The following is a 12,595-nucleotide window of genomic DNA, read 5'->3' on the forward strand; positions in this document are numbered from 1 at the left end:
AATACCAGGAAAAGAGCTTGACATTTGTAATTACCAAAAAATGTCAACTAAAACAGTAATAAAATCATTTATACATTTACTGATTTAGAAAGAAACTGTTTTAAACTCAAATAATATTCAAAGGTGTGGTAAAACTGATTCATTTGAACCCAACTGATTAAAAATGAACACATACAAATAAAAAATTTTAAGTGTTTCTACATTTTCACTCAGTAATACTATTGCCAGAAATTTATCTGGTGATAACGGATCAGCTGAAGAAAAAAATATACATTCTTTGCAATGCTACAATATAATAATAAAATAACAGGTTAAATAGAAAGTAGAAGGAAAGTTCTAGACGTGTGATAACTTCAACTACATGACCAAAATACATACTTCTTTCTAAAATTTAGAAGAGAAAATAGAAAAAATAAAAACACTTATGCTAGGGTATTTGGATTTAAGTTGCTCTTCTTTTCTGTTTTTTTTTTTTTCCAAATTTTTTTTACATTGTTAATTCTATGATGACATTCCACTACATGAGTAGACAGAACAATAGTAGATTTATTTCTGGATCATTTTGGTTTTTTGATGCAGTGGCAAAAACTTAGCTCTTTGATCTAAGTTGGCAATGATTTCTTACTGAGTTTTGGCAAGAAAATAGAGTAAAGACACTTGTTCCACTGAAAGCAGGGAAGATAGCCCTCTCTTCAGGTAACCTTCTTGTCCTGAAGAGTATAGCTCTTCATCTTCTGGTTCCCTCTGTTTATATGCCTGGAATAAGAGAAGAAAACCAGTTCTTGGCTCCTTGGATTTTATCCCTGGCTCTAACATCATAGATAGTGTGCTTCCATTTTCGCTCCTGTAATCCCAAGAAATCCACAAATGGCAACTGGCCAAGCATTTTGTAAAAAGCATTTCTTGGTCACCTAAAGATTTCTAGAACCCGTGGAAGGGTCTTTGTTGGAATTGAGCTGAAAGTCTTATCATTGTCAATATAGGGCAGACTGCATAGCAAGAGCCTTGTCTGCTGAAGCACCTAATGTGTTGAGTGCTAACTTGGAACCAAAACCTTGTCTAATCCTGTCTTTCCTTTTGACAGCTAAACATAGGCTGTGCCAATCAGTTCAGCAGTGCTGCCCCCGTTCTTCTTCAGTATTCTCATGATGCGGGTATGTCCTGGTTTCTGGTGAAAGAAGGCTGTTACCCAGCTTCTGCCGGCAAAGGATGTGAGGGCAACTCCAGAGAACTAAGTGAGCCCACCGTGTATCACACAGGGGACTTTGAGGAATGGACGAGAATCACCATTGTCATTCCAAGGTCTCTCGCATCCAGGTAAAGTGACCATTCTTATTACATGCCGTAGGCATTCTTTCTTGGGAGCAGACATTTATCTCAATATCATCATTTCAGTAGCCTACAAGAGTTTATAGAGGCTAGCTATATCTAGTCACTAAAGGACTCTTGAAAAAAGCCCTGGGGCAAAATTCCCAACACCAGGGTGTGTGCATAGGTGCCTGTGCGCATACAGCCCTGTGTGCTTGGCAAACAAACTCACTCATTGATTCATCCGCTCAACAGTTATTTAGTGAGCACCAGTCTGGGCATTGGGAGTGCAGCAGTGAACAAAAGATGTTAAAGTCTAAGAGAGTCGCAAGTCATTATAATCTCTGACTTTGACTTTCTAGAGATTTTGGATAATTTAATGCCTCCCTGTGTGGACAATTTGAGATATCTTGCAATATAAAAGATCCCTTTAAATGACTATTAAAATAATAGAAAGATTAAAAATCAATTGACAGAGAAATGAGATAAATGGATAAAAAAACTTGAAGTGAATTAGTTTCATTAATGGGGCAATAAATTTAACCCAGTTTTCTAGCAGCTAGGACAAAGGGAGAAAATGCAGGGTCATTTAGTTCTCATGTTTGGGTAAAAAGAAAAAAATACATTGTGATTTTTAAGAAAAAAGATATAATTTTTTCTCCATTCTCCATTCTCCATTCCATTTATTCTAGAATAAATGTATAGCATGCATATGTATCCTTAAGCCAAGTAAAGTAGCTAACACAGAGACCAGGATTTTTAACTCTATCATTTTATGAAAGATAAAGAAACATTCTTCAAGGGGACACTTCTTAATTGAATCCCAGAATGTAGCATTAAATTGTGACTAAGTTAAAGCATTTCTGCAGAGCCTAGATGATATAAATCTACTTGTACAGCTTTCTGGTCACAGCTTAATATATGCTTGGAATATTCATTAGTGCCATTCAGCAGTATTTCCAGCTTGCTTCCTTCCTGGAATATAGAAGGATTTATATTTTCCTCACACCTTTTTAAGTTTGACATGGCCTAATAAAACGTAAATGGAAATGAAATGTGTGATTTTTGAGAGCCCGTGTGCATTTTGCCGAGTTCTCTGCCTTCTGAAAGCGTGTTTGGAGATGTAATTTTCATCAATCTGGGTCCCTGTCTACAACAAGCAGACTTCCTTGCTAGCCTACAGTGAACATACTTGCATAAGCAAGAAATAAACTTTTTTTGAGTTAAGCCACTGAGATTGGGGATAGTTTGTCAACAAGGACTGATCTCATCCTGACTGATACAGTGGTAAAAGCTTAGCAAGCTACAGGACTGCTTTATTCACAAAGTTCTTCCATTCCAACCATTCTGGATGTGACATCATTCACTGAATTGATCACCATACTCACTGTGCATCATCTAGCTAGAGAAGCTGGTTATGTTCTCTCCCTCCCTCATACTTAGGTATGCATCTCTCAAAAATTACGCCACGCACTTTGGTAGGCAAACTTCTCAGATCGGGAGAGAACTTGTTTAGTCAAGGATGTACAAGTTTCTGGGTTAATCTACTAAACTTTGAAGCCTAATCTTTAAATACCAGTTATTCCCAGGAAAGAGTTTGTCAGTTGGTGGATCTAAGTCCATTTGTAAGTAATTTTTTGTCTTTATATCCCAATGTTCTTTGTAGTATCTTAAAGAGAGACTCAGATGAACTGATGTATGGTGGCGATGTTGCTGGGTTGGCCTTCTTTGGTGAAATGTAAGAATTTGACTTGCAGTGTGCTTTAGGTAGGATACAGGCCCAGCTACTCTAACAGAGAAACAGATACAAATGGTTAACAAGGCTTCAACCAGATAGAAACTCTTTCTCCTATCACGGTCCAGAGGGGAGCACTTCAGAGCCGACAGGGTGGTCTGCGGTTCTGAGCACAACAGTCTCATCTCTGGCTCCAAGGCAGCCATTCCAGATCTCGTCATCTCTTAACCGGAGGAAGGAAAAAGGAAGCAGGGGTGCATAGATACTTTTTTTTTTTTTTAATTTTAAGATTGAGTTTGGTTGTCTATTTATTTATTTATTTATTTATTAAAGATTTTATTTATTTATTTGACAGAGAGAGATCACAAGTAGGCAGAGAGGCAGGCAGAGAGAGAGGAGGAAGCAGGCTCCCCAGCGAGTGGGGGGCTCAATCCCAGGACCCTGGGATCATGACCTGAGCTGAAGGCAGAGGCTTTAACCCACTGAGCCACCCAGGAGCCCTGAGTTTATTTTATTTATTTTAGAGAGAGAGAGAACGATCTCAAGCAGGGGAAGGAGCTGTGGGGGAGGGTGGAGGAGAGAGAGTATCCCAGACAGACTCCCCGCTAAGTGCTGACACTGACTCAGGCCTAGAGGTCACAACTCTGAGATCTAGACCCCCGAGATCATGACCTGAGCTGAAAGCAAGAGTTGGATGCTTAACTGACTGTGCCACCAAGGTGCCCAGATATGTTACTTTTCAAAAAATCATCCTTACTCCTTGTTTATATTACCAAGTACAGCCTAGGATGATATATGTACAGTTATCTATTGCTATGCCACCGGTCTCTCCAAATCTTGTCTCTCCAAACAAAAGCAACAAGTGATTGACTTTCTTGTGGTTTTGTGGATTATCTGGGTGGTCCTGCCACAGCTCTGTCTGGGCTCCATCATGGAACTGTATTTAGTCAGTGGTTTAGTTAGTGTTTGGGCCCAGCAGGACCTTTCTCTCTGTGTCGTCTTCAGCCCAGTATTTATCGCAGTTGGTATTTCTAGAGTTCCAAGAAAACAGAAGTAAAAGTATCTTATTTGCCACATGCTATTGGTCAAAGCAAGTCACAAGGCCACTCTAGATTCAGAATGTGGGAAAACAGACTCCCCTTTCAGACAGGAAGTGCAGAAAAGTCAGACTACCAAGGAACATATCCATGAGGAGATGTATAATTCTCTGGGGGGCATTATTGTCACAATCTATGATAATCTGTCCTACCTCCAGTGACTCACATCTCCCATGGCCAGATACATTCAATTCACTTTTCTCCCAAGACCTGCCAAGTGTCATCCCATTACAGCATCAGGCACTAAGTCGCTGATCTCACGATCTCTATCAGGTCAGGCTATGGCCTGGATATGGCTTCTAATGATCTAGAGGCCTATGAACTAAAAAAGACAATAATCCATATCCAACATACAGTGGTGAGACACTGACAGGTTAATGACAATAGATACTTCCACTCAAAAAAAGTTGAGGGGTGGGGAATAGGAAATGCAAAAGCCACTGACCAGTAGGAATTAAAAATTTTTAAAAAAAGCCATTAAGATACTTATTATTAGGACACCTGGGTGGCTCAGTTGGTTGGGCCTCTGCCTTTGGCTCAGGTCATGATCCTGGAGTCCCAGGATCGAGTCCCGCATCAGGCTCCCAGCGCCGCGGGGAGTCTGCTTCTCCCCTCTCATGCTTGCTCGCTCGCTCTCTCTCTCAAATAAATAAATAAAATCTTTTTTTAAAAAAAGATACTTGTTATTAGGACTCCCCCCTGCATGAGCAATGTCCAGGACAAGAACATTGCCTTGATTAAATTCTGCTCCTTAGGAGTGGTTCCCTAATCTATTGTTCTTCCCAGCTATTACCTCTGCTTTGTAGGGTTCACCCTCTGAGGCGTCTTTCCTTTGCCATGAGAATTTATCTGTGTTGGTACCCTCATGGCCATCTCATCCTTCTTTCTGCTCATCGCAAGCTGGGCACATAGCAGTGCAGCCCTCTAATCCTCACCAAGATGACTGCCTTCCTCCTCTGATGCTTTTCTGAAACTTTGGCCCAACTACAGCTCTTCCATATAGAGAGCGCAGCATGCCTTGAAGCTGGGGCACAGCACAGGGTGTATATTTCCTGCACTGACTAGAATATAGGAACTACAAGACATTGCTATGAAAGTAGCGGTAAAGCTATATATGAGAACTAAAAGGTTTTCCTTAGTATTGCAAAGTGAGCCAATATTTTGAGGCTCCCAATGTATCCGTATTGTCCTGGACCTCAGCCCTGGGAAGAAGAAATAGTCTTCATTAGAGTCCAGCTTCCTGGCTGATTTGAACACCATCCAGCCAGCTGGCTAGTGGCATCCATGACAAAGAGCTCTCTACTGAAGAGTAGTAAATATGTTTCCACTTTGAGAGCAGTTGTTGTTTCTTCTGCAATATGTTCAGCTCCGTTATCTCCAAATGCAGTGTTGGAAAGCTGAGAATTCTAAGTGTGAAAATTGTTAAAATTGGAAGCTATTTTGCCATGAGGCAGCGTGCTTATAATAGTTACTAGAACATTACTCTCTCACAAACATTTCTAAGGTGGTTTTCTCAAAGGAGCATTCTGTCCTCGCGTACTCATTACCTTAGTTCTTACCTACAAAGGAGAGACTTCGGTGGCTATAGATATAAGCTGGTGTATCCCTGACACTCAGCAACATCCTGGCAATACAATATGTCCTGTCACGCAGCCTGCTGTAGGTTCCCTGTGCAGAATGCAAAATGTTGGTATCTCCAGGGGCAGGGGCGGGGGGCACAGTAGGAGAGAATGTGCTAGAAACACAGTTGTTTAGCGTTCAGCAGAATATCTCCTCCGTGGCCACTATCACCTGTGAGTCTCTGCACAGGACAAGCAGGTTCACAGGAATCTTCTTGGTTGGAGAGGCCAGTACAACAGCGCTCTCAGGTGTGATGGTGGAAGGGGAAGGTATAAAAACCTATTCTCCTGGTCATTCAGGCATCCTGTGAACAAAAGTAATTGGGAAAGGAGTCAGAGATAGAATCTTATCTTCTAAAACTTTTTCCTCATCTGGGAAAGCAAGACAAAGGGGAAGTTTTGTTCAATGATTTGAATGGTCAAGCCACACTGTGGTTTATATCTAGTAAAATTATGTAAAATTAAACTCGTCTTTTCCCCAATCCTCATCTCTTCGATCCTTCCCAGACCTTCCTGACTGTCAGGTGAAAGATGCTCTTCTAGCTTTATGTCCTTCTCAATCACAGTAGTAAACAGGGTTGCACATGGACCATTCTTTGTTCGGGGTTTGACTCATGTGTTTCCTCACTTGAATCCAGGCTTTGTGATGGTCGGAACTGTGCTGGGTTTTGCTTCCCATCCTACACCTAGCCCTAGCACTATGCCTGGCATGTCAGAAGCACTTCATAAATGCCAGTTGAATGAAGGGATCCTGAATGAGGAATAAGGACCAACAGTAGGTGATGACCTACAGTGAAGATACCTCCCTTTTTAAAATATGTTTTCCAAAATAAATTCAGTGCTGTTCAGCAAAAAATCATTCTTCTGCATTCTGCTGTATCTCCCTGAAAAGGCACAGGTAGCACGTGCACACATGGGCACACACACATTAATAGCATTAATAATTTTAAGACTTCATCTCTTCTACTTTAGAAAAGACAAACTATATGGAATCTAGACATGCTTATTAGCTCAACTTTGGCCCACTTCTTGTTGTTGTTGCTATAGCCTAAAAATTACATGTTATTTCATGTTTAAGAAAAGTAAATAAAGGAACGCCTGGGTGGCTCAGTTGGTTAAGCGGCTGCCTTCGGCTCAGGTCATGATCCCAGCATCCTGGGATCGAGTCCCACATCGGGCTCCTTGTTCTATGGGGAGCCTGCTTCTCCCTCTGCCTGCCACTCTGTCTGCCTGTGCTCGCTCTCTCTCTCTCTCTCTGACAAATAAATAAAATCTCAAAAAAAAAAAAGCAAAGTAAATAAAGGTAAGATACACTTGAGGCCTGGTTCTGCACACGGGAATGGATAACAGGCTCATTCCGGTTCCTGCAGCTAGATTCAATTGGAGGTTCATTCTGTAAGTGGACAGCATAATACTTTGCTTGTCTTTGACTAGCCTTCTCCATTGTTCCACCACACTATTCCTGTGTGGAGTATGAGTACCCAGAAAAGAACTAGTCCAAGGATAAAAGTTATTCAGTCTTCAGCTGACAAAGCCATTCCAGTAGTGAGCAGCAAATATCCCAATGTAGAGAGAATGATGAATTCATGGTGCTGAGTCAGGAAATTCCCGGCATGCAGGGTCTCTTGTAACATAGTGTTTAAATTAGGAGCATGTAGGATCCCAAGCACAGTAGATTTTTGCTGGTATAAGAAGAGGTTTTCAAGCAAAGATTCAGAAACAGTTTGATGAAAAGTATCCTATTATAAAAAGTAGCTCTTGGGCAAGGAATTAGAAGACATTTCAAGAAACAGGCACGATAACTTTAATCATCAGAAACCACCTATTTCTTCAGGGAAGAAGTCAAGCACCCACCTCACTTTGGCCTACTTCTTCTGATGGTCTCTCCATGTCTACAGTTTTTTTAGTGAATCTCTTACTAGTTCTTCCTCTTATTCCAGCAACCCTGAGTTTCTGAATTATTTGTGCTCAATTCCAAAACAGTGCAAGGGAGAGTAGGACAGGCAGCAGTAGGCATCAGGAACCATACATAACTGGGAAAAATTTAAATGAAGCAAAAGTTGCCTATGTCATGATGGGTGAAAACTGTCTTGCTTTGATTTGCACCTACTAACTAAAAACCATCTAGGGGTGCCTGGGTAGTTCAATCATTAAGTGTCTGCCTTCGTTGCAGGTCATGATCCCAGGGTCCTGGGATCGATCTCCACATTGGGCTCCCTGATAAGCAGGAGGCATGCTTCTCCTTCTCTCACTCCCCTTGCATGTGTTCCCCTTCTCACTGTCTCTCTCTGTGTCAAACAAATAAATAAAATCATAAAAACAAAACAAAACAAAAAAAACTAAAAAACATACAGCAGAGATTAAAAGATTGTACCTCTATAGGTACAATCTCTTGCCCTTTTACTTTGAAACATGGGCTCTCGGCTAGGACTCCTTGCTATAATTCATCATGTCCAGGACTCACCCTGTTAACCAATAATTCATCACTTTGATTTGCCCTGTTCTTTTTTTCTTTATTTAAAAATAGATTCCTTAATGCTCAGCTCCTGAGGTCTTTCACATTCTCAAATATCTAACCGCAAACTCTGCCTCTTGGGTCTATAGGAGCCTTAGACTTGGGGGTGCCTCCTTGGTCCGACCAGACCAGATCCTGATTCTTTCATTGTTATGAAAATTATGGGGACCTCAAAAAACAGAGATGAGTCAAAGGGTTTCACTTGCTCTTCTTCACTATCAAATTACCAAAGCTTCTAGAATTCTACTTAAAAGTGGGATTCTTCAACCTTCTTAAAGCTTCTGGGCCTCAACCAGAGCCCACTTCTCTCATGAAGGAGGGCAGTTGATAGAGATACTCTCATCTGATCCAAATGGGAGAACTTAGGGTAGAGGAAAGTTGAATATGTGTTCACCTTCTTCTTAATGCTGACAAATGTATGCTAAGACTTGCATTAATGAGTGATTAGTCTCTGAATACTTGAACCTAGTAAAAAATATTGTGGGTCACATTTCACAAATTTGCCAGGAGTAGGTAACTTAGAATAATGAAGAAGAAAAATCCAGGTTTATGGTTCTGGTTGCCAAGTAATCAAAGCCATTTGAAGAGCTAGAAAGATATGCATTCTGACTCTGCCATATTATTTCCACAATAATGGAGAGGAGAAGGAACCAACTTTGTCTATAGTTTTCTCAAGCAGTCTTCATTAATCTTAAGATGCTTTACCCTTGTTCACAAAGAAACTGGATTCACTCAAAAGTCTATAAATATTGGCAGTGAAATTAATTGGACTCCAGATAACCTAATCCATCTTCCTTCCTTGTTGTCAGTAGAACTGAGAAGGAAGAGGTGTTTTCTTGGTGTGACATTATAGATGTGCACAGGTTTCCATATATTTGAGAAGAAAGAGATATGCTGAGAGGATCACAAAGACTGGAGAGCAACTGAGACCAGTGTTAGTCTGGCAGCCTCAAGACTGTTGTTGGGGAAGAAGTACCGGGCAGCAGCCCAGCCCACTGGTGTTCCAAGGTTTGAAGCACTGGGACCAGGTCCCTCTTTTGTTCATTGGCAGTCACCAGTATTGGCAGCCTAGCTGGTTGCTAAGAGCTAGTAGAATGAGCAGTCTTGGGGATTTGAAGTTGAGAGGTGAAGAGGAAGGCAACAGGTGGGAGGAGCACAGTCAGTACAAACTTAACTCTTTCCTGCCAGGATCATGTCAGTGGCAAATAGCGGGAGTCCCTTTATGTGTCCCAACAAAGAACATTCTATCTGATTATCTCAGAAATTCCTAAATAGCCTCTTCTGAAAATGCCCATAAAATCAATGCATTGGAAGGGTAATATATTAATTATGCAAAAGGAATACCTTTCTGGTTTTTATTACTAAAAACATATGAGATGGGGGGCACCTGGGTGGTCAATTAAGCGTCTGCCTTCAGCTAAGGTCATGATCCCGGGGTCCTGGGATCGAGCCCCATGCCAGGCTCCTTGCTTGGCAGGGAGTTTGCTTCTCTCTCTCCCACCACCCCTCCCCAAGCTCATGTTCTCTCTCTCCCTTTGCTCTTTCTCTCAAAGAAATAAATAAAATAAATCTAAAAAAAGAAAAAAGAAGGTCTATACATTGTTTTTTTTTTTTTTAAAGCATGTGAGATAGAACATATACAAGCTATAATGTATAATAGGTGTCTGGCTGTCAATAATCTTTTGTACCTGATTTCCTCCTGGTGTTGACACAATAAGGCTGAGGAGGAAATCAGCAAGTTTCAAGAAAGCTCTGAGAGAGAGACTTTATTATAAAGGTTAAGTGTCCAGTCAAGCGGTCATGACTGTTAAATAAACACGAAACCTTTCTTGAATTTTTCTGAACTGCTCTGTTTCAGTGTTTTTGCACGTGGTATTGGTATAAGAGACACATGTGTTGTTTTCCCCAACAGTAAAACCAGATTCCGATGGATTCAGGAGAGCAGCTCACAGAAGAACGTGCCTCCCTTTGGTTTGGATGGAGTATATATATCTGAGCCTTGTCCCAGTTACTGCAGTGGCCACGGAGACTGTGTGTCAGGGGTGTGTTTCTGTGACCTGGGGTACACCGGTAAGGCTACAGGCGTGTGTCTGATGGTTCGTTTGTAAAATATTCATCTCTAGTTACTGCCTTTCATGTTGCATCTTCCAAGGAAATAGATTCCAAGATGATTCTTCTTTAAGTCCTAGTTTTAGGAATTTGCCATCCAGGCACTTGAGGTGCTGAGAGATATTTTATAGTTTTGAGTTACCTAAGGAAAAAAATACACGGTAACACCAATTTCACTCCCTAAAAGAGATTTATTTATTAGTAATAGTGGTAATAGTTAACATTGCTTTCAGCTCTACTTTATGCAGGCACTATAAGTATTAAGTGCATTTTATATCATCTCACTGAATTCTAACAAAAACCCTGTTCCATAGTACAGACTGTTATTGTCTTGTTTATGTTTGAGGAAACTGAGACACAGAGAGGCTTAGTACCTCTCCCAAGGACACACAGCGAGGAGTTGCTGAAGCCAGGCTTCAGACTCTGGCAAGTCATTCTCTAACACTCAAACCTAAGTTCTTCCTTCACCACTTGGCTACAAGGGACTCTCTGTGCTCTTTACATTGCTTTTTATAAGAACTGTAATTTTACACATGCAGAGTAAAAGTCAGTGCCTGAAATGATAAATCCAAGGCTGCCAAAAGAAAACTTTACAAGAGAGAGATTTTCTGACCACAGTCACCCTTGGCTATTGCTACAAGCAAAAATAAAAAGGGAACCGAGATTAAAGAGTAAAATTGAAGAAAATGTTATAAGCTTCAAAATTTTGTTTAGAGTTTTTCCTAGAGACAACTTCAAAAGGATGCTTCCCAGAGTTTCAGCTTTCTGCCCTTCATCTGGCTTGTGACCAAAGACAAACATATGTCGTTGCAGGCCTTCTGTGGGGAGTACTGCCACTCATGGTTTTAGGGTATTTTTTTTTTTAAGTCAGGGATTAACTCTCCTTATTGATCCTCTGATAGAGGGACAACAAAGGAACAAATTTTATGATGAACAAAATCTGTTTTTCAGTTTGCCCACCTCCTTTTGGTAGCAAGAACCATGGAAATGTGTGTTTCCTACTGTCTCTTTACACATGAATAAAAAATTATAGAGGTGGAATAATGTTTTTGGTGATGGTAGTGGTGACTGTATTTCAGACAGGCAATTGTGGGATACAGACTTCCATGTGGTTTCATGTGCCCCTAACACCTGTGAAAATGCTTTCTTAGCCCGTGCTCTGACTGTACCTTCTAACATGAAAACAATTTCAACAAAGCCTCTCTCTCCTATGTATTTCTTTTCTTGGAAGCTGCACAAGGAACCTGTGGGTCTAATGTCCCTAATCACAGTGAGATGTTCGATAGATTTGAGGGGAAGCTCAGCCCTCTGTGGTACAAGATAACTGGGGGCCAGGTTGGAACCGGTTGTGGGACACTTAATGATGGCAAATCTCTCTACTTCAATGGCCCCGGGAAAAGGGAAGCGAGGACTGTCCCTCTGGACACCAGGAATATCAGGTAGAGTTTATTGGTACACTTCTCCATGAACATAGTATTTACCATGCCTTTGGTCTAACTTAAAACTCTTTGTACTGTTATTGAGGATTTACATAATCCACGGTTTCTCTATATACATTCTGATATGTAAAAAAATGAAGCATAACTTAAATAGCATAATAAAATAGTTTCTGCAAAACCACAATTCATTAATCAGCCTACAGACATCACCAAAGTCTGTCTGTCTAAAGTATGTCAGCTTGGTTTTCTAAACTTCTGTGTTACTATGTAGAGTGTTTTCTATTATGCTTATAGCTTCAACTTTAAATTCTGTGTCCAAGAATTATGTATTCCATTGATTGAAACTTTATTTGTATTCATTTATTAAAAACTGCTCCAGAAATTTAAAATACCTACACTGACACCTGCTGGTAAAATAAATAACTGCTTGGTTTTAAGGTCAAATGAAATAGTATCACGCCTAAAATGAAACTGTGCTTTTCTCATTATTGTCAGTTACAATATTTGAGAATCAGAAGAAAAGAAACTGAAGAACTATTTGGAACTTCTAGACTTGTCCTCACTAAAATCTGGAGTTCTGTGTCCTGTTTTATTTCTGCCTTTGATCTCTTTCCCCTTCCTTCTGCGTTCTCACAGAGGAGCACCTGTCGCATAGGCCCTCTCTGTTGGTTTACTATGGACTGAGGCTTAATTTACATCACACTCAGTGTCAGCTGTGAAAAAAATTTTTTTAAGATTTTATTTATTTATTTGACACAGAGAGAGAGATCACA

General features: G+C 40.5%; 1 protein-coding gene across 2 annotated transcripts in view; it reads left to right on the forward strand.

Annotated features, from left to right (window-relative positions):
* LOC111155225 (reelin) overlaps window positions 1-12,595 on the forward strand; it is a 505,959-nt gene that overhangs the window by 400,116 nt on the left and 93,248 nt on the right. For both annotated transcript variants that reach the window (XM_022515343.1, XM_022515345.1), the window contains exons 28-30: window positions 1,085-1,317; window positions 10,187-10,344; window positions 11,615-11,822. In XM_022515343.1, coding sequence (XP_022371051.1) covers window positions 1,085-1,317; window positions 10,187-10,344; window positions 11,615-11,822 — 599 coding nt within the window. The remainder of the gene's footprint in view (window positions 1-1,084; window positions 1,318-10,186; window positions 10,345-11,614; window positions 11,823-12,595) is intronic.

The sequence above is a fragment of the Enhydra lutris genome, unplaced genomic scaffold (assembly GCF_002288905.1).
Source record: "Enhydra lutris kenyoni isolate GAN:26980312 unplaced genomic scaffold, ASM228890v2 scaffoldscaffold40, whole genome shotgun sequence".
Taxonomy (NCBI): Eukaryota; Metazoa; Chordata; class Mammalia; order Carnivora; family Mustelidae; genus Enhydra; species Enhydra lutris.